The sequence below is a fragment of the Pteropus vampyrus genome, unplaced genomic scaffold, assembly GCF_000151845.1.
Source record: "Pteropus vampyrus isolate Shadow unplaced genomic scaffold, Pvam_2.0 Scaffold110, whole genome shotgun sequence".
In the NCBI taxonomy this organism is placed as follows: Eukaryota; Metazoa; Chordata; class Mammalia; order Chiroptera; family Pteropodidae; genus Pteropus; species Pteropus vampyrus.
The window spans coordinates 3,439,790-3,458,040 of NW_011888891.1; the positions used below are offsets into that span (position 1 = coordinate 3,439,790).

Sequence of the window (18,251 nt, forward strand, 5' to 3'; positions counted from 1 at the left end):
CTCACTCAGCCTTCACATTGTATGATTTCTAAACAGGTAGTAAATAGTTCTTAAAATATTTCGAGGGAAAATGATTCCACCTACTACATAAATGTTTATATCAGATTAAGAGAGCATTATGGACATTTTAGCCTATTTTAAAAATCTTATCTCCAATGTATAAGCTAAATGAGTAAGAATAAGTGAAAAGGCGTGAATAGTTACAGATGTCCAGTTTTTTAAAATATTCAAAAGTTTATCATCATCTCATTTAATCTTCACCAAAAAACCCCTAAGAAGTAGGCAGGACATGGAGACATTTGGGTTGCTCTATATCAAAGGAAAAAAATGTTTGTTCCAAATTTAAGAAATGAGTTAAATTATCCATTCTACATCTTTATAGCTGGAGAAAAGTAATTGGCAATAAGCATTTAAAATTACATTCTTTGGTGCTCTGCTACTGATCACTGTACGACTCCACTTCATGCTTTCACGTTAATTGGCCCAATTAGACACTACAACTAGAGGAAAACTTGTTCTTTCAATTTCAATCGTGTGTATTCTTATCATATACTTCTTAAATGTGCTATTTTTTTTCTTCTGATAGCCACCACACCAAGCACTTTCAACTATTCTACTATTGACTGCCTTTGTAACCACTACTGTAGACACATGACATTTTTATGACCTAATTAAATGAAAATAGTATCTTGTTAAAAAAAAAAAATCAACTGGCTGCTTAAGTAAGCATTTTGTTTCCTGACTCTAGAACCTCTCTGTTTCCAGTACAGTCTCTGTACTGGCAAAAAAGCAAAAGCAAAACATCTCCTTGCTAATTCCCTTGCTAGCAAGATAATACAATTTAGCACATGTTCAAGAGAAACTTACCTAAGAAACTTGGTTTCTGCTAATTATTTTCAAGGCTGTGAGATTTATACTCTACTTTTAAAAAGTTTTACAAGCATTTTAGGTGTTATGATTAGGAATTATTCTAATAGCGCTAATTATTAAGCATTGTTGAATAAGAAAGTTTTGTGCTCAAGTGTGAGCGGAAAGTCTCAAAAAGGTTAATGTGAGAAAGATGCTTCTAATTGACCAAGCAGGTGTCTCCTTCTTTTTTTTTTTTTTTTTTAAGTTGCTGGAATCTACTTCTGAAAGTGGTACAAACTTTGCATGGTCAGAACTCCAGCTTTTACATTAGAAATGATTTCATTAAAATCGTGATTTTACGTTTAAAAAATACCTATATTCTCTGACAATTCATTTCAAGTTCTGTTTCCCAAAGAGCCCATGTTTGAAGGCGGGTCCAAGGCGTGTCAGAACAGTCTCCTCCCTCAAACCTTCTTCCTCATTCCTCTCTAGTGCTTGACCTCCCTGCTCTGCAAACGGCTGCTGGATCTGGAGCTAGCAGCAAGGAGTTCGATTCATTCATTCCTGCGTGCCTGCTTCTGCTGCTGAAGAGGCTGCTATCTTCTACCACCTACACAGCCTCAGGAAAAGAAAGGGACCTCAAAGCTCCCAAATCGCTTTCTCTCCTAGGAAACTATTGAGCACAGGTAAGAAATCATTCCTTTTTATTTGGAAACCAGAGTAATAAACTAGAAAAGCAATTGAGAAGAATTTAAGTTATCTGACATCAGTATGATGGGCAGTCAGTAACAACATAAGTAACACAGCAAAGTCAGAGTAGAAACTTTTTTTCCTTTTAGCCAACATTGTATAGTACCAGTTTCGAGTAAATATTCTCAAACTTTTTGGTCTCATGACTTCTGTACATTCCTAAAAATTATTGGGGACCCAGAAGAATTTTTGTTTCTCTAGCTTATTTGCTATATTATTGTCATTTTACTACATTAAAAATTAAAACTGAGAAATTTAAAAAATAGTGACCTATTTTATTTTTAAAAACAATAAGCACTTCACATGTTTGCATAAGTAACACTTTTAATTATCGATAACTATATTCCCAAAAAATCTGTGAAAAGTGACATTGTTTTTAATTTTTACAAATCTCTTTAATGTCTAGCTTAATAAAAGACAGCTGCATTCTCATCTGCTTCTGATTCAGTCTATATAATATGGTACAGAGGTAGCCTCTGGTAAACTCTATTGTACAATGTGAGAAAATGAGAATGAAAAAGACAAATTACATCTTAGAAATATTATGAAAACAGCTTTGACCTTGTGAACCCCCTGAGAATCACTGGTTTAGAATGATAAAATAAATAAGCTTTTCTTTAAATGAAGTCTCAACTCAATCATTTTAAAAGCAAACAAAAAAATTGCCAAAGGTTGATAATCTTGACGGAATCTGCATCGGCATCCTTAGGCTGTGCTATAGTTGAACAATATTATAGCATTCTCCAGGAGAATTTTATTTCACAAGGAGGAAGGGGCTGAATAAATATCTGTTTTGAAGTATGAATAAAAAATTAGAACACCCTTAAAATCTTTTCTTTTTGCCTATATCCAGCTATTTCAAGTTCTAGTAAGACTTCCTTCAAAATATCTTATTTAATCTGGCTTGTTTGTACAATCCCTACATGAATATTATGAATTCTTACCTGAATTCCTACATGAATTCTTATCATAGTTTCATAGTCTGTCTCTAATCTTTTTCATAAAGCACTTACCAGCTCAATAACCCACTTTTCTATTGCCTGTGAGATTAAATTCAAATATATTTACATGACTTCCAAAGCCTTCCATAATTTAACCCCACCCTACCTTGTGTTTACTGCAGGGAAGTTGGATTGTTCCGCTATGTTTAAAAAAAAAAAAAAAGGCCCCATTCAGTCCACCTCCCACCACAAGGTTTTAATTTAATTATAAGTGCTCTTCCATCTATTTAAATCTTAAGCATTCTTTAAAATTAAATTCAATTTTCCTTTTCAGACAAAGCAATTCCAACTACATCAGTTCCATTCTGGCTTTTTGCTTTGAGTCTGTATTTAGCAGTTTATTATATATATATCTTTTATCATTCATTATTTACCTAAATTTTTACCTAAGTTGTCTTCCACCCCCACCTCTGCCACATACACATACATACATTAATAAGATGGCAAAATTTTCAAGGACAAAATGATTTATAGAACTGAAAATTTAGGTTTCGATCTTGTGGCTGTCAAGATGATTACATATCTGTAGGGAATTAGTTAGGTAATACCTTTCCTCATTTCATCCCATACTATTCCACAGAATTGGAATTCCACAGCAAGAATGAACATGATAGTTGTTTTTCAAGTTCGAGGCATTTTTACTTTTAATCTAATAGTATGTTTTTAAACTCCTACTAGCTTAACAATGCTGGCTATATAATAAGTATTCAATCAATGCATGTTATTTTAGAATTATGAGGAAATTGTTATAGGGCATTTGCCACAAATAGTCCTCTCCTTGCACCCTTATCTAGAATCTAGAATTACAGAAAGTTGGAGCTGGAAAAGATCTTAAAAATTGACCATTCAACTCTCTGCTTATCCAAACAAGGAAACTGAGACCCTCAGAATTAAATGACTAGCCCTAGACAAGACTGGAACACAAGTGGCCTAATTTCTGTCATAATTTTCTACCATCTACTAGCCTCCAGCAAGTTTCAAAGGCTTATATAACTAAAACTTTTTTTTTTTCCGAAGAACTAATTGTCACTGCATATTCCTGAAAGGATCTTTCTGAGGTGGTTTCTAACCCTTTAAAAAAAGTCAATAATCTGAGAATCTTAGATAAAATATTTTTAAGCATTTTTATCCAATAGGAACTATAATTTTCATAGATTATAGTTAAGAAAACAAAGGAACACAGATGAGAAAGAAAAAGGAAAATTGGGGTGAGGAGAGGATGGGGACACAATACTAGTAACTATATTATAGATGTATTGAGATCTAACAAAAAGAGTGGTAAGAGTCCTTTTTTTCATCCACAATATGAATTAAACATACATTGACCCCCAAAAAGTAGTAAGAGAATAAAGAATTCAAAATAAAACCTTACATGAAGTAAAAAAGAAACTAGGAGAAAAGAGGAAGAATATTATAGAAAATATTTTATTTTTTAAAATCTGTTTTCAGACTTTCCTCATTTTTTTTCTTTTTCTCATCGGCTTTAAGATGGAGTAAAAGCTTTAAGACAGAAAAAAAATCTACCAGGCCTTTACACATCATTGTAATGGGGAAAAATTTTATCGTAGCAAACATTTATTCAGTTACTGTGTATAAATTCTTTCCGGTGTTGAAAATTTAAATTTAATTTTTTTAAAAAAGGACAATTCGTCTTAAAGAAACTCATGTTGAAGCTGGGCAGACCTATTTATCATCTAATTCAATGTAAGAGCTATTTCAGAAGAGTGAATGAGGGAGGTGGATACTGAGAAGAGAATGATTAGCTAGGAATGGAGGAGGCAGAGAAGTCTTCCTAGAGGAGATGTTTGAGTTGGGACTTAAAGGATGAAGAAGGACTTGCTAGGAAAAAAAAAAAAAAAAGGCAGGAGAACTTCTGGCCTGGCAGGAGGAATAACTCTGGCAACAGTGTAGAGTGCGGGGGAGAATGTGGAAGCAAGAAAACCAAGAGGAGCATTCGAGTAGAAGATGCCTGAAGTGATGAGGGCTTGATTTAAAACAGTGGCTGGTAGAGATGGAGAGGTGAAACCAAACTAGAAAGACATTTGTGAGTTATAATCTACAGTATTTATGAGACAGAGAATAGGTTAGGTAAAGGAGCCAAGGACTTCTAGTTTTCAGTTTTGCATGGGCTGTTTGGACATGTTTGGGAAAGTAATTCATTAATATATCTTACAGATGGAACTGTGGATCTGAAGCCAGAAATTGAAATGTGCAAGTTATATATGCCCCAATAACTACCACCTTCTCTCTTCACCTTATAGCCAGACTTCTAAAAGAATAGTTTGTATTCATTGTCTTTACTTTTTCCCATCCCATTCTGTCCTAGATCTTCGTCAACCTGCCTTCTGCTATCTCCACTTTCCCCAAACTGTTCTACTCCTACCAAAACTTCCTAATTATCAAATTCAAAGAACAAGTTTGAGCTTGTATCTAAGTTCTGGGCTCTGCAATATCTGATTTCAAGCAGCCTCTCCTTGAAGCTCCTTTCTCCCTTGACATCCGTGACACTTCTCTCTTAGATTTGCAAAACTGGACTAATCATTTTCCACTGGAGCTTTTCCTTCATTCTCTTTCTTAGTTAATGAGGTAACACTCAACAAATTACCCAAACTAGAAACTTCTAAGTCATCCTCAGTTCCTCCTTGTTCTTTTTAACTCCAAACCAATCAGCTAAAACATCTCTCTTGAATCCCTGCAGCTGCTACCTTAGTGTATTTAGCCTCATCAACTCTTACTTAACTATTAAACTTCCTTGTAAGGTTGTTTTCTGACCTCTGTCCTGTCTGCCCCATCAAATCCACTCTACCCTGCTGCCAGAGTGCACTTTTTAAAAATATAAATAGGTAGTGAACATACAATGTGATATACAAATGATGTATTATTGAACTTTATCCTGGAAACCTATATAATTTTATTAATCAATGTTACCCCATAAATTGAATTAAAAAATAAAAAGATAAAATATAAATTTGACCACATCTTTCTCCTACTTAAAGTAAGACAATATTTTTTCAAAGAAATATTTCAAACTCCTTAGCCTACTTAAACAAGGCCTTTATAATCTGACTCTCTTTTCCAAACTTTTGTTAAACAAAACTACATTGCAAGTTACATTTTATGTGACTTGAAGTAGGCAAAATCAAACAAATGAAGTAGGCAAAATCAAACAAATCAACTAATACATAGTTGATAATAAATGAATGAATTCAAATATTGTGTAGTATTATTGTTTTTTAAGGTAACTGTATCTTTCTCTAAATCCATTCACTCATTGACTAACTACTTACTGTAGTAAACACTAGTAATTTCATCCAATTCCTACGCACACTACATAGTACTTTTCAGGTGAATTACTTTCATCAAAATATGTGTGCATTACACAATATTAAAGTTTGTAGAGAAAACTACCCTAACCATTATTTCACCAATTGATATATGTGTGTGTGTATGTGTGTATAATTTAATAACTATCCATATTTGTATGTGTGTAGGGGACCAAACCTAGGTAAAACTGGTGGCTAGGTAAACTTAGCCACCAACTAAAAAGTATTTTGGATTAGCTTAATTTGGATTAAGTTTTTGCAACTGGGTTTTAATTTCCTGCTTCCCCTACCATATATGTTTGGCCTTGGCACTATGCTAGAAAAAATTTGAGTCAGTTTTCTACCTATGAGCATAGACTTATAAATACCCCTATATATAACAGTGACAACTACATTCCTTGGAGCCCCAACCATAACTGCCCTCAGGGATCCAAAGTACTACTGAACCGCAGAGTAGAGCCTCTTAATCTTTTCTGTGGCATAGACTCACCCATGGGCAATGTAGTGACATCTGTAGATCCCTTCTCAGAATGTTTTTACATGCATAAAATTAAATACTTAGGATTATGAAAGAAACACATTGTATTAAGATAGAATTGTCAAAAATTTTTTAAATAAATTTTGATATATATGTGCTTCTTTACTAACACATTAAATAACAAGATATACTGGTGAGACTAATAACTTCCACATGTTTCAAAGTAGTAATGAGTTTAAACAATATTTCAAGATCTCTGCAATAATTATTACACAATAGGAAATATGTATTACTATCAGTGACAGTTACAGGTACTGCTAATAATACTGTGTTCTATTTCCTATACCATAATGGAAAGAACTGCTAAATTTCAATTAGAAGTTGGTCAAAATAAATATGTAACTTTTTTCCCATCCAAGTTCACAGACTTTCCAGATTGAGAACCCCTGCTTCTTAGGCAAAGGTCTAGAAAGATACACACCATATTAGAGTGGAGCAGGGTAGGCTAGGGCAGAGGAAAAGGGAAAAACAATTTTTTAACAATTTTGAATCCTGTATTTAATTCTTTTTTACAAAAAGATTGCATTTATGTATTACTTGTGTAAAAAACATAACATCTGGTACCTAGGTCAAAAACTGCTGCTGCTCAGGGAGAAAGAGAGCCATCATATGCTGGAGCCCTTCAGCCTCCATCCACTCTGCCCAGCTCCCAGGTAGAAACACCATTTTGATCATTTCCTCAACTTTAGCACTTAGATAATGCAGTCACAAACTTTCAGTCTCTCACACACAGGAACCCACTGGTTTTAAGACAGATAGAACCAATCTATAGTTAAAGGACATGATTTAGGTGTGTTTCTGGAATCTCATATTGATAATATAATTAATTCAGTTCAAAATGGGCCATTTATCCACCCTTTGTAACATTGTTTAATGAGAAAATGCTTCCTAGGTTTCAGATATCTGATGATTTGCAAAAGAACGCTTGAACATGTGTATTCATAATCTGAAGACACCCGGCATTTATTAAATGTCCAGAGTGTTCGTCAGCACACTGGGTGATATGCTTTTGAGTTTAAAGGCAGTACAAGGCAGTAAGGAGTAAAAGATTCCTTTTGTGTAAAAGGAACAATCATTACTTTTAACAGATGACTCTTTGCCTTCATTAGGAATAAAGATGGCTGCTGAACTAGTAGAAGACGATTGCATCAGCTTTGTGGAAATGAAATTTATTGACAATACACTTTACTTTGTAGGTAAGTCTAAAGCAATAGGCCAAATACAGGGCTCAGATAAATGTATTCAGCTAGAAAAGATGTTGTGAGATGAACTGTTAAGTGACTCCTTACTGTCACGAAATTCCATTGTAATGCTAATGGCATTATTCTCTAGAAAAAAATTATTGGGCCTCTAGGAATTAACCATAGTATATCCAAGGTCCCAGACCCTTTTCCCACTACATGTCATGTCACTTTTGTTAGCCCACCTACAAGGTGGCAGCAGGTGTACATCATGAAAATTCCACAAAATTGTGTACATTCGGCAAATACAATTTCCCAAAGCAAATTGGCGAATTATGTGAGATACCCTAAATCTAGAGTTCTGTGAATGATTTATACCATTTAATGTAAATATATTTTACAAATGAAAACAGATTTCTTATGATTAATCTCTATGGGCGGTTTGGCCTCAATTGAAATCTTCATAGAAAGTGACCTTCCATTGAAGCAATAAATTTAAGAGTAAAATCTATCACTTTATATATTTATTTTAGCTACAAATTTATATTTATAAACCCTGGATTTAGGCTTTATATCTAACTTATCTGAGAACACACTAAGTCTGATGAGCTTCATTTTATGGGACCTTTTGGATGATTATATAATATTTTTAATGGAGGCCGACAAAGGCCATCACCAGTAAGCAGGGGTTAAATAATGGGGAGTGACAGAAAAGAGTATCGAAAGAGTAGGATGAGAGGAGATTCTGAGTTGAAAGGTAGAATTTAACCTATTTTGTTTCTCTTTTTTTCCTTTCAGCTGAAAATGATGGTAAAGTATAAATTTATTTCTTTCTTTGCAAAAGTAAAATAGCTACTTGAGTAAGCATTCCACAGACACATCCCTATCACCATTCTCAGCTGAGAGAAGCTGGCGCCAATCCATCCGATAAGTTAATCTTCTCTCAAAGAAATGTGGACCCAATAGCACAGCCATAGGGTAAAGATGACCATAAGGGATGAAAAAAAAAAGAACCTCAAACAAAATTGCTTCTCTACGCTTGAGGAAATCCTCCAGTTCTTAGAATCTACAAAACAGACCTTGCCTGTTACAGTTTCTGAGATTAGCAGGAAATCACGCATTCTCTAGAGTACATAGGAAAAGGGGATTGAAGCATGAGAATTGCTGTCCATAATCAAGTACATCTTTCTTCTTCAACCTTCTCTCTTAGAAATACTTTGGGAAGAAGTGGGGGAGGCTCCCAGGGAAAGAAAATTTCTCAAAGTAGAGGAGATGAGAGAGGTTGGAGCAAGCAGAAATATGTGGTTAAGTCATTAAGTCTTTTCAAGAAGTGGATGTACACAGCCCTGGTCCTTCTGACATTCAGGGAGGGTCATACCCATATATAGCCTGTGATACTCTTAACTGATATCCAGATTATTAAAGGTCATTAGTTTCTCATACCTTTCCATAAAAAAGCACTCTCCTCATTCTTAAGGTGATTCTTAGTGGCTTAAAAATAGAAAACAACAACTTTTTAAAAAATACTGTTCCTTCATGTTTCTTTTTTCCAGTTTATTGAGATATAATTGACATGTAACCCCTCGTATTTCTTAAAGATTGCCCAATTCTCTATTGATTAATCTATTCTGGCATCTATATCACAGGCATTGTTAGGCATTAAGACACAGTTCCTCTAGGGAGAAGCAGGCACATAAGGAAGGTAATTGGAATATGGTTATGTTAAGGCACGGGATGCTATGGGAGCACATAGAACAGATATGTAATTCAGTCCACTACGTTCTGGGAAGGCACTTTGAAGGAGTGCCTTCATATTTGAAGAGTGAATAGGAGTTAGCCAAGAGGAGATATTCTCGGCAGAAAGAAGACCACATGCAAAGGCCAAGGTGTGAAGGAGACCCTGGCATGTATGAGGAATTAAGAGCACTTCAGAATGAGAGAAGGGTGAGAGTAGCAGAATGATGAGAGAAGAATAAGGGTGCAGATCAAGAAGTTTCTCTTATAACAAGATGTGGAATTTGGACCTTAACCTTTGGAGTAATGGGGGGTTCATTAAGCACAAAATATATGATCTAGGATACAGATTAGTTTGCTGCAACAAAGAGATCTGAAAATATAGTGACCGAATAAGAAAATGTTTTTCTCAAATACAGGGCTAAGTAGGCAGTTCAAGATTACTATGGTGGGATGCAGCCTGATGATGTTGGGATCTCAAGTTTCTTCTGTCTTAGTATTCCATCACCCCCTAGTTGTTGAATTCATTCATCATCACACTTGAAAATCATCATCACACTTCCTGTGTCCATGTCCCAGGTAGCAAGAAAGGGTTCAAAATAAGAGGAAGACAGGCCCATTCCTTTTCAAGGCTCTGTGTAAAAGTTGCACACATCAAATCCATTCATATTCTATTGACCAGAATTTGGCCACACCAACTGCAAGGAAATCTGGAAAACAGAATCTTTATTCTGGGTGCCCATGTGCCTCGTTAAAATTTAGAGAAAAAATGATCATATCTCTGAATTTTAACTTTAATTAAAATTGAATTTTAATTTCTTCTGGCTTCAGTATAAAGAATTAATGTGGAGACAAAAAAAAATGAGAGATGCCAATTAAGAGGCTATTGTAGTCCCTATGAGAAATGATGGTGACATGAATTAAGGTAGGCACAACAAGGTACCTATGAAGAGCTGTGAATAGATTTTTTAAATACTTGGAAAAATCGATGAGACATGGTTTGGTGTTGGATTTGGAAGGGGATAGAGAGAAAGACAGAAGAGATGATGCCCACATTTTCTCACTTAGGCAATTTGTACCATTTGGTGAAACAGGAAACACAAGAGGTAAACAGGGCAAAGAGGATGATAGATGATGAATTTAGTTTGTCTCTTGTCTGTGAGACATCTAGTGGAAAAGTCCAGTAGACTCTTGGACATATGGTTCTGAGCTTAAGATGAAAATTTGAGCTGGAGATATAGATGTAGGAGGCTTATGCACAGTAATGATATCTGAAGCTATAGGAATAAAAAGACAAACCGGGAAATGTGTAGAGTGAGAAAGTAACAGCCAAGAACTAAACTCTAAGGAATACCTACATTAAAGGATTCAGTAGAAAGAGAAGCTAATAAAGAACAGAGCAAAGTAACCAAAGAAGAAAAACCAAGAGAATGCCACTGAATCCCAGGAGAAACTTTTTTAAGATGGAGGTACTAGGCACTGTGTTGAATTTTGCAGCCTTAAAAATCAAAGGCAGGAAAGCACCTATTGCATTTAGCAACAGGGAGTTTAGTGATCTCGGCAAAAGCAGTATGATGGAGAAATGGCAAATGCAAATTGCAATGAGTAGAAGAGTGAATGGAAAGTAAGGGAATGATACAGACAATTCTTGCCAGAAGCTCAGCTATTAAAAGGAGGAAAGAAACAAGGGTAGCTACAGAGTAGGATATGGTTGATGGAGGAATTTCAAATCACAAAATGAAAAGAGCTTTATGTTTTTCTGATTACAAAAATCATGTGTTTGTTATAAATAACTTGGGCAATGAAGATAAGAACATGAAGAAAAAGAAACACGAAACTAACCTAGAAATAACCATTGCTATCATTTCAATGCAATTTTTTTATACTTCTTTCAATAGATATATTATACTATACCTAAGCTTCTTTTTCTAGTTTAATACACACAGACATCCTTCCACGGCAATGAATAATCACAGTTCTATTAAATTCATGATATCCATAGTAAGGGCATATCAGAATTTATTTGCTCAATCCCCAATAGATGGGCAGTTAAATTTTTCTAGTTTGTTATTAACAGTGCTTTCATAAGTATTCTTATAGAGAAATATTTACGCATTTGTGTGATTGTTTCTTTAGGGTAAAATTGAGGAAATATAATTGTGGATTGATAGAAGAGAGAAGATGATTGGTAAATCAAGGTTTCAGGAGAAAGTACATCAGAGCACAGATAAGGTTAGCCTTAGTTACCAGAAGGGGCACCTTTTATACACTTTCTCTTGGGACAAGAGGGATAGAGGAAATAACTGGTGGTGCCACTTAAGTTTGTAAGTGACGTAGCAGAAAATCATTGGCTGAAAGTGTAAGCAGAAGTAATGATGTAGAGATCCTGAGGAGAGTGAAGGTTTGAAACTGCAGCTATGGACTATGGAAGACGATGCTGAACTGTAAAAAAAAAAAAAAAAAAAAAAAGTATTGACAATTAACATGTTTGTAATGGCACCAATTTGCACATTTGTATAATTGCACTCAACAGCCAGTTTTGGACTTCTGTAGTAGAAAGACAAATGAATTCAGGATTGAAGATACTGGCAAAAGGTCCAGGCTGCATAAAGAAGGAAAGGGAACATAGGAAGAGGTTAGATAGGAAATGCAAGAGTCAGGAGGACTCAGTGAAGTGGAGGAAAAGTATTTTTTAAAATCTCGAAGAATAGGAGATTGTGATGAAAAAACAGGATATTTGAATTTAAGATTTCAGAGATAGAATAGTTCTAAGTGATAATAAGAAACAGTGTACCCTTGGAAGTGGATTAAAAAACATTGTGCAACTTTATCTTAGCTGCTTCTATAGCAGAAGATTGTGATTAATAGTTACTGAAAAATGAAATATATACTATACCTATTTGTAAATTTAGAAAAAAACTTATTTTTTAATGAGATTTAATGTGTATTGTAGAAAACCTGGAATCAGATTACTTTGGCAAGCTCGAACCTAGATTCTCGATCATACGAAATTTGAATAACCAAGTTCTCTTCATTTACGAGGGAAACACAGCCGTGTTTGAAGATATGCCTGATTCTGACTGTACAGGTATTTTTAAATATGTTTGTAAACATAAAAATGAGAAGCTATTTCTTATTACATTTTACTGCCTACATTTTTCTATGATAGACCTAGTCCTTAAATGAAGTCATAGGAGAAATAATAATTTCACTTATAAGAAACTTTATAGGGTATCCATATTTTTCAGTTGGGGTGAAAAATTGACACAATAAAGGTAGAATTGGATCCTTAATACCTGAAATTGCTGATAGCATTTTCAAAACTCAAAATTAAAATTAAATACACAAGTATTTCAAAGAAGTCTGTCTCGCACCAGAAATTTAGAGTGCCTTAGAAAATGAATAATTAAAAAAAAAAAAAAGAAACAAAGAAAATGAATAATTTTACTGTGACTTCCAAGGTATGAATTCAAATAGTTTAGGCAGAGTTGAAACAGTAAGCTCTTGAAAAATACTGAATTTTTACCTTAACAGATTTTTAATATAGAATTTAGCATTTAAAAGTTAAAGACAATCTTTTAGAATTCAGAATATCTCAAACACTCAAAAAGTTGCTACACTTGTGTTGTAATACATATATGAACATGTTTTAAAGAATGTGTGAGCAGCTGTGTATAGTCTACTAACTGGCTGAATCTCAATGTGGGATTAGTAACAGGTTTATTAAGGATCAATCTTTCACTAATTTCCATAAATACTGATTTACAAAAATTCTTCTAACTAGGATTCTCATTTATTAATGTTTATTTCAGATAATGCACCCCAGACCGAATTTATCATATATATGTATAAAGACAGCCTCACTAGAGGTCTGGCGGTAGCCATCTGTGTGAAGTGTAATAAAATTTCTACTCTCTCCTGTGACAACAAAATTATTTCCTTTAAGGTAAGACTGAACCCGAATTTGTTTTAGTCATATTTATGTGGAAAATTAGGAAACCTAAACATCCTTAATCCAACCTTTTGTCTAGAACAAGAATGGTAAGAAGCAGAGATCCATTAAAATAGATAGTTACTAAAAATTGTCCAACTCTTGAACCTACTGCAGTAACGTCATGCTTTTACTGAGCCTGCCAAAGGGAGGAAGGGATACAACTATGTTTCATAACCCGAGTCTTCTGAATAATCAATCTATAGATAAATAATAATGTAGAACTCATGTGTGGATGATCATATTTATTTAAGAATTGCATGTGACTTTCCAAAATAAGTCCTGCTGCACAGAATGAAACTAATTATCCTCTGTAATCCCTCTACATATTTGGTCAAATATAATGATAATATTTTAATCCCTAATTGTTTTGTTCCTGCTTCTTGGCTACATTCTTTAGCTTTCAGTCAATATATGTTATTTTTTAATGTAACTCTAAGTGAATAAAATTAACAAAATCAGATAAACTGTAAAAGCAATGATATAATGTATCTTAAAGCCAGGTATAAATTATTTCTGGCCATAGCTTTTTTTCTTTATTCTCCATTTTTTATCATTATTATTTTTCTCTTTTTTTCTCCATTCTTACTAGATAAACATCCATTAACTATAGCTACAGATTGACCCAGAAAACTTTCCTCCCAATGAGAGCAGCCAGGGAATGCTCACAAATTGACAATTTCAAATTGACAGACTTTCTGATTGGGGATTTGTCAGTAAAGAACTGCTGTCAAGAGCACCCAGTTCCCACTGAAGGTTAGGGTGAGACCGTAGTGGACTTGCCAAGGGGCAACTTGGGAGGAAGGAAAAAGCCACTCAAAATTACAGTCCAAGTAAAATCAACGTGTGTGCTACAAATAAAGCCTCCAAATAAATCCCTTAGCCATACCCTCCCAACCGGAGTGCCACCCCTTCTGGTGGCAATTTGGAGTCCCCATTCTCTGACCTAACAATCAGGAAGCTTGGTTATGATAATGGCCTTAGAGGCCTGGGGATGGAGAGGCAGTGTAAAGATGACCAAGCGTGTTGTTACTTAGCAGTGAAATCAGAAGGAAAGGAGGGAAATGGCCAAACACAATCTGTGTGGGGTAGAGGAAAACTAATTCAGGGGCAGAGGAAGATTCAGAAATTGGGATAAGCCCTTACTATAAGTGAATTATTATTGAGAGAGGTTGAGGAGTGTTAAAAAAAAAAAATAATGCTTAACATATAGTAGAAATTGAGGCAAATTCAAGTCTAGTGGAGTCTGAAACTTACACAATTTGAGCGGTCCATTAAAAAAATGAACATATAAAATTACCAAAGGCATAAAGTTAACGATTTATTTAGAATAAGAAAAGAAGGAGTCTTTAGAAGAGATCTGTATAAGTGAGGGGCTCTGACATTAAGCTTTGTTAGCTTCATAGGAAATCTGCTTCTGAAAGAAACTCAGAAAATATTAATTGGAAAGAAAGAGGAAGGAGAAGAAAAGGGAGGAAAGAAGAAAGAAGGGAGCTAGTTTAAGCCTGTGCTCTTTAAACCGTTTTTCCCTAACTAATAAGGATCTTAACAGTGATTATAAATATAGATTAAGTTCTAGATAATTAGAGACAACTGACTGCCATTATGTGTTCACCTTTCTGTGTTGATTACTAGCTATAAAGTCCTAGTGTTTATGGTTACTCCTGTTTTCTTTGTGCAAAAACCTTCATGACACCAAGAGGGATTTCTTCAAGAAGTTACTGTTAGTGTCTATTTCTTGTATATACATCCAGGCATAATCAGGATTCTCTCAAACTTGCTAATGCACTTGCAAAGGGGCCAAAAAAAATGATGTTAGGTCAAGCTTAACATTTCCTGTGTTCACATTTAACCCCTCCTGATGTAAAGAATCCCTTAGGCCCTTGGAGCAGTCAGGTTTCACCATGTAGCATTTTCCAAGTTGGGGGTTACCCAAGGTCACTGGGATTGTTTCCACATCCATTTGCTGTGCACCTTCCCAATGATGACTGTGAAGAGTCAACACCAAAAGCAAGGAAAGCTACTGCCCCAGGATTTCCTTGCTCTTATTCTGAAATATGACATTGAACTATGAATTAGAGATCCTCTATTCCACCTATCCACACCCCCATTTTCAGCTATAACTTTCTATGCTAGGTTTGAACAAACAGGTTCATCTCCTTCTATATCTAGAGCTTTTAAAGTTTGGGCTAAGGATTATTTCTCACTTATACATTAGACTTTAGCTTAGTCCCAAATTGGCTCCCCCAGCTTAGGGTCTCCTCCTAAATTCTGGGATACTGTAGACAGCTGCAAAAATACGTGCCAGTTGGGGAACTAGCTTATACTGTCATCAATTCAGGACTCATATTTGTTGACAAAGGACAAAGGTTAAGAGTTAGGAATAAATTCCATAATTGACTGAGAAGTTTGGAGGTGCCCAAACTTTTTTCAGGCATCTCAGGAAGAAGCTAGATTGCTATTTGGAATCTGGAGGTCTCTCTGTCAGTCCTTAGTTAGATCATGAGAATCTTTGCTACCATGGGGTCAAAATTAAGTTCAAACCTTCTGGTTCCAGGATTAACATAGAAAGAACCTTGGGAAGTCCTCAGATTTTCTAGTCCATCTTGAAAAGTAGGCATGATGCAATAATAAAAGTGTAGGCAGTACTGTCAGTTAGGGGACCAGCAGGATTGTAGTTTCAAGTGTTCTAGCCATTCTTGAGAAAATCCTATTCTGTGTCTGAAAGATACAGAATCAGCATTTGGCCTTCTAGGGTGGGGCCCAACCAATTGCTGACTTTCAGAATAGAAATTCAGGACTACTATGAAACTGAAGTATATGGCAGGGAAAAGTCAAAGGCTGCTTACTAAGCCAATATAGCAAGGCTATACAGGAACCCAGGACCCAGCCTTAGAGCAGCTGCAGTGGCTCCATTTATACCAAGTTTCAGTTTTAGGAAGGAAGAAGTTGAGATTCCTGCCACTTCTGCCTCTTTCGTGTTGGCTCATAAACTAAAGCTAAGCTAGCTAGGCCTTTGGGTGAAGGTCATCAATGTCTTTAACTCTAAATGGTTGGAAAAGACGGGAACTGACATTAGCCCCAAAAAGTTGTGGTTTTTGCTGTAATTCTACTCCATCTTAAGCAGATATGGACTCCACTCAGTAGGAGAAGAGAGAAGGAAACTATTATTAATATTGGGAAAAACTAGAGACCTAAACCTAAATGTGCATTCCATGGTGGGAACAGCCAAAGTGGGCAAGGAGAATATGAGATTAGGAATTAAGAGGGAGAGAAGATCAGTAATCCGACATTCAGATATTTTTTTTTCTTAACTCTTGAGAATAAAAACTTTAGTTCTGTGCAATAGTATACTTCAAAATAGACTACACATATTCAAATTATTCATGTCCTAAAATATTAATTTTTTTCTCTACAGGAAATGAATCCTCCTGATAATATCAATGATGACGGAAATGACATCATATTCTTTAAGAGAAGTGTCCCAGGACATACGGATAAGATACAATTTGAGTCTTCATTGTACAAAGGATACTTTCTAGCTTGTAAAAAAGAGAATGACCTTTTCAAACTCATTTTGAAAGAAAAAGACAAATATGGGGATGAATCTGTAATGTTCACTGTTCAAGAACTAGATTAAAATTGCATAATTTGACCTTTTTTTAGTTTTTGTCTTTCAGAAAGCTTATAAGAGTTTGAGCCTATAATTGTAGTGATTAAATAAAATGAATAATGGTCTCAAAAGATATCTCTAAAAAATGAATAAGTTTCACAAAATTGAATTGAATCACCCTTATCCAGATGAATAAAATATTTGCATAACATAAAAAGAATGCATATAGTTTGAAAACACACTACATCATTAATCGAAACATAGATTATACTCAATAGAAGTGTTTTGAATCTTTTGGGTTATTGGTCTTAATGATGAAAGATGATATTTGAATTTTCTAATTGTTAAGAATATCATTAAAACTATCAAGATTTTATAAAAAGACCACTTCACTTGACTAATTTCTGCATTTCTTCCAAAGTCAGGATACCTTTAAAAGTCAGATTGATCCTGAATCCAGCAACATATAAAAAGGATTATACACTCTGAGCAAGTGGCATTCAACCCAGGAATGCAAATTGTTTAATATTCTAAAATCAATTAATATAATATATATTAATAGAACAAAGGATTAAATCACACAATCATCTCAATAGATGTGGAAAAAGGATTTGACAAAATCTAATTCATAATAAAGAGTCTCAACAGAGAGAGAAGGCAAGATGGCATAGGTAGTAGAGGCTTTGTAAATCTCTTGCGACCACACCAGTAGTTGTGATGGAACGACAGAGCAAAGAGCAAGCAGAGTTGCCTGGGGTCTGGATGAACAGAAGCCCTACAACTTGAGAGAGAAATAAGAAATCACCCTGCAATGGAAGGAGGTAGGAGAGGGTGAAGACACAAGGCTGCTCGGTCCCACGCTGCTGAGACAGAAACTACGGCAGCTGCAGCTGGCAGGTACAGATATTCCTCTTAAAAGGGGCCACAACTGGACTTTCACAGTGACAGACTTGCTCGCTCTGAGCACCAGCGCCTGGTCAGCTGCTTGGGCGGTGCCGGGGACTTACAGAGGGACACTGAGTTGTCAGAGTGAGGGCTAGAGGCAAGGCTTTTTCCCAGGCAGAAGTGCTGGCAGTATCAGTTGTTCCACTGTTGAGCCCTCCACCGTCCCAGTATGTAGATGCAGCAACACCATAGCTGAGACGTCATCAAACTGAATAACAGAGGCTGTGCCACCCAGAGGATTCCCTGAAACTCTGCCTCTCCTAGCTTGTGGCCTTGACCAACCCACATCCAGTGGTGTCCTCAGTGCGTCTTGTGCCCCTTGCTGA

The 18,251-nt window shown here is 35.4% G+C and overlaps 1 protein-coding gene across 1 annotated transcript; it reads left to right on the plus strand.

Annotated features, from left to right (window-relative positions):
- The first annotated feature begins 1,329 nt into the window (after window positions 1-1,329).
- IL18 (interleukin 18) lies at window positions 1,330-17,022 on the plus strand. Its single transcript, XM_011365393.2, has 6 exons — window positions 1,330-1,535; window positions 7,571-7,657; window positions 8,441-8,452; window positions 12,330-12,464; window positions 13,189-13,322; window positions 16,786-17,022. The coding sequence occupies exons 2-6, from the start codon at window positions 7,579-7,581 to the stop codon at window positions 17,005-17,007; spliced, it is 582 nt and encodes a 193-aa protein (XP_011363695.1). The 5' UTR covers window positions 1,330-1,535; window positions 7,571-7,578; the 3' UTR covers window positions 17,008-17,022.
- The last annotated feature ends 1,229 nt before the right edge of the window (window positions 17,023-18,251 follow it).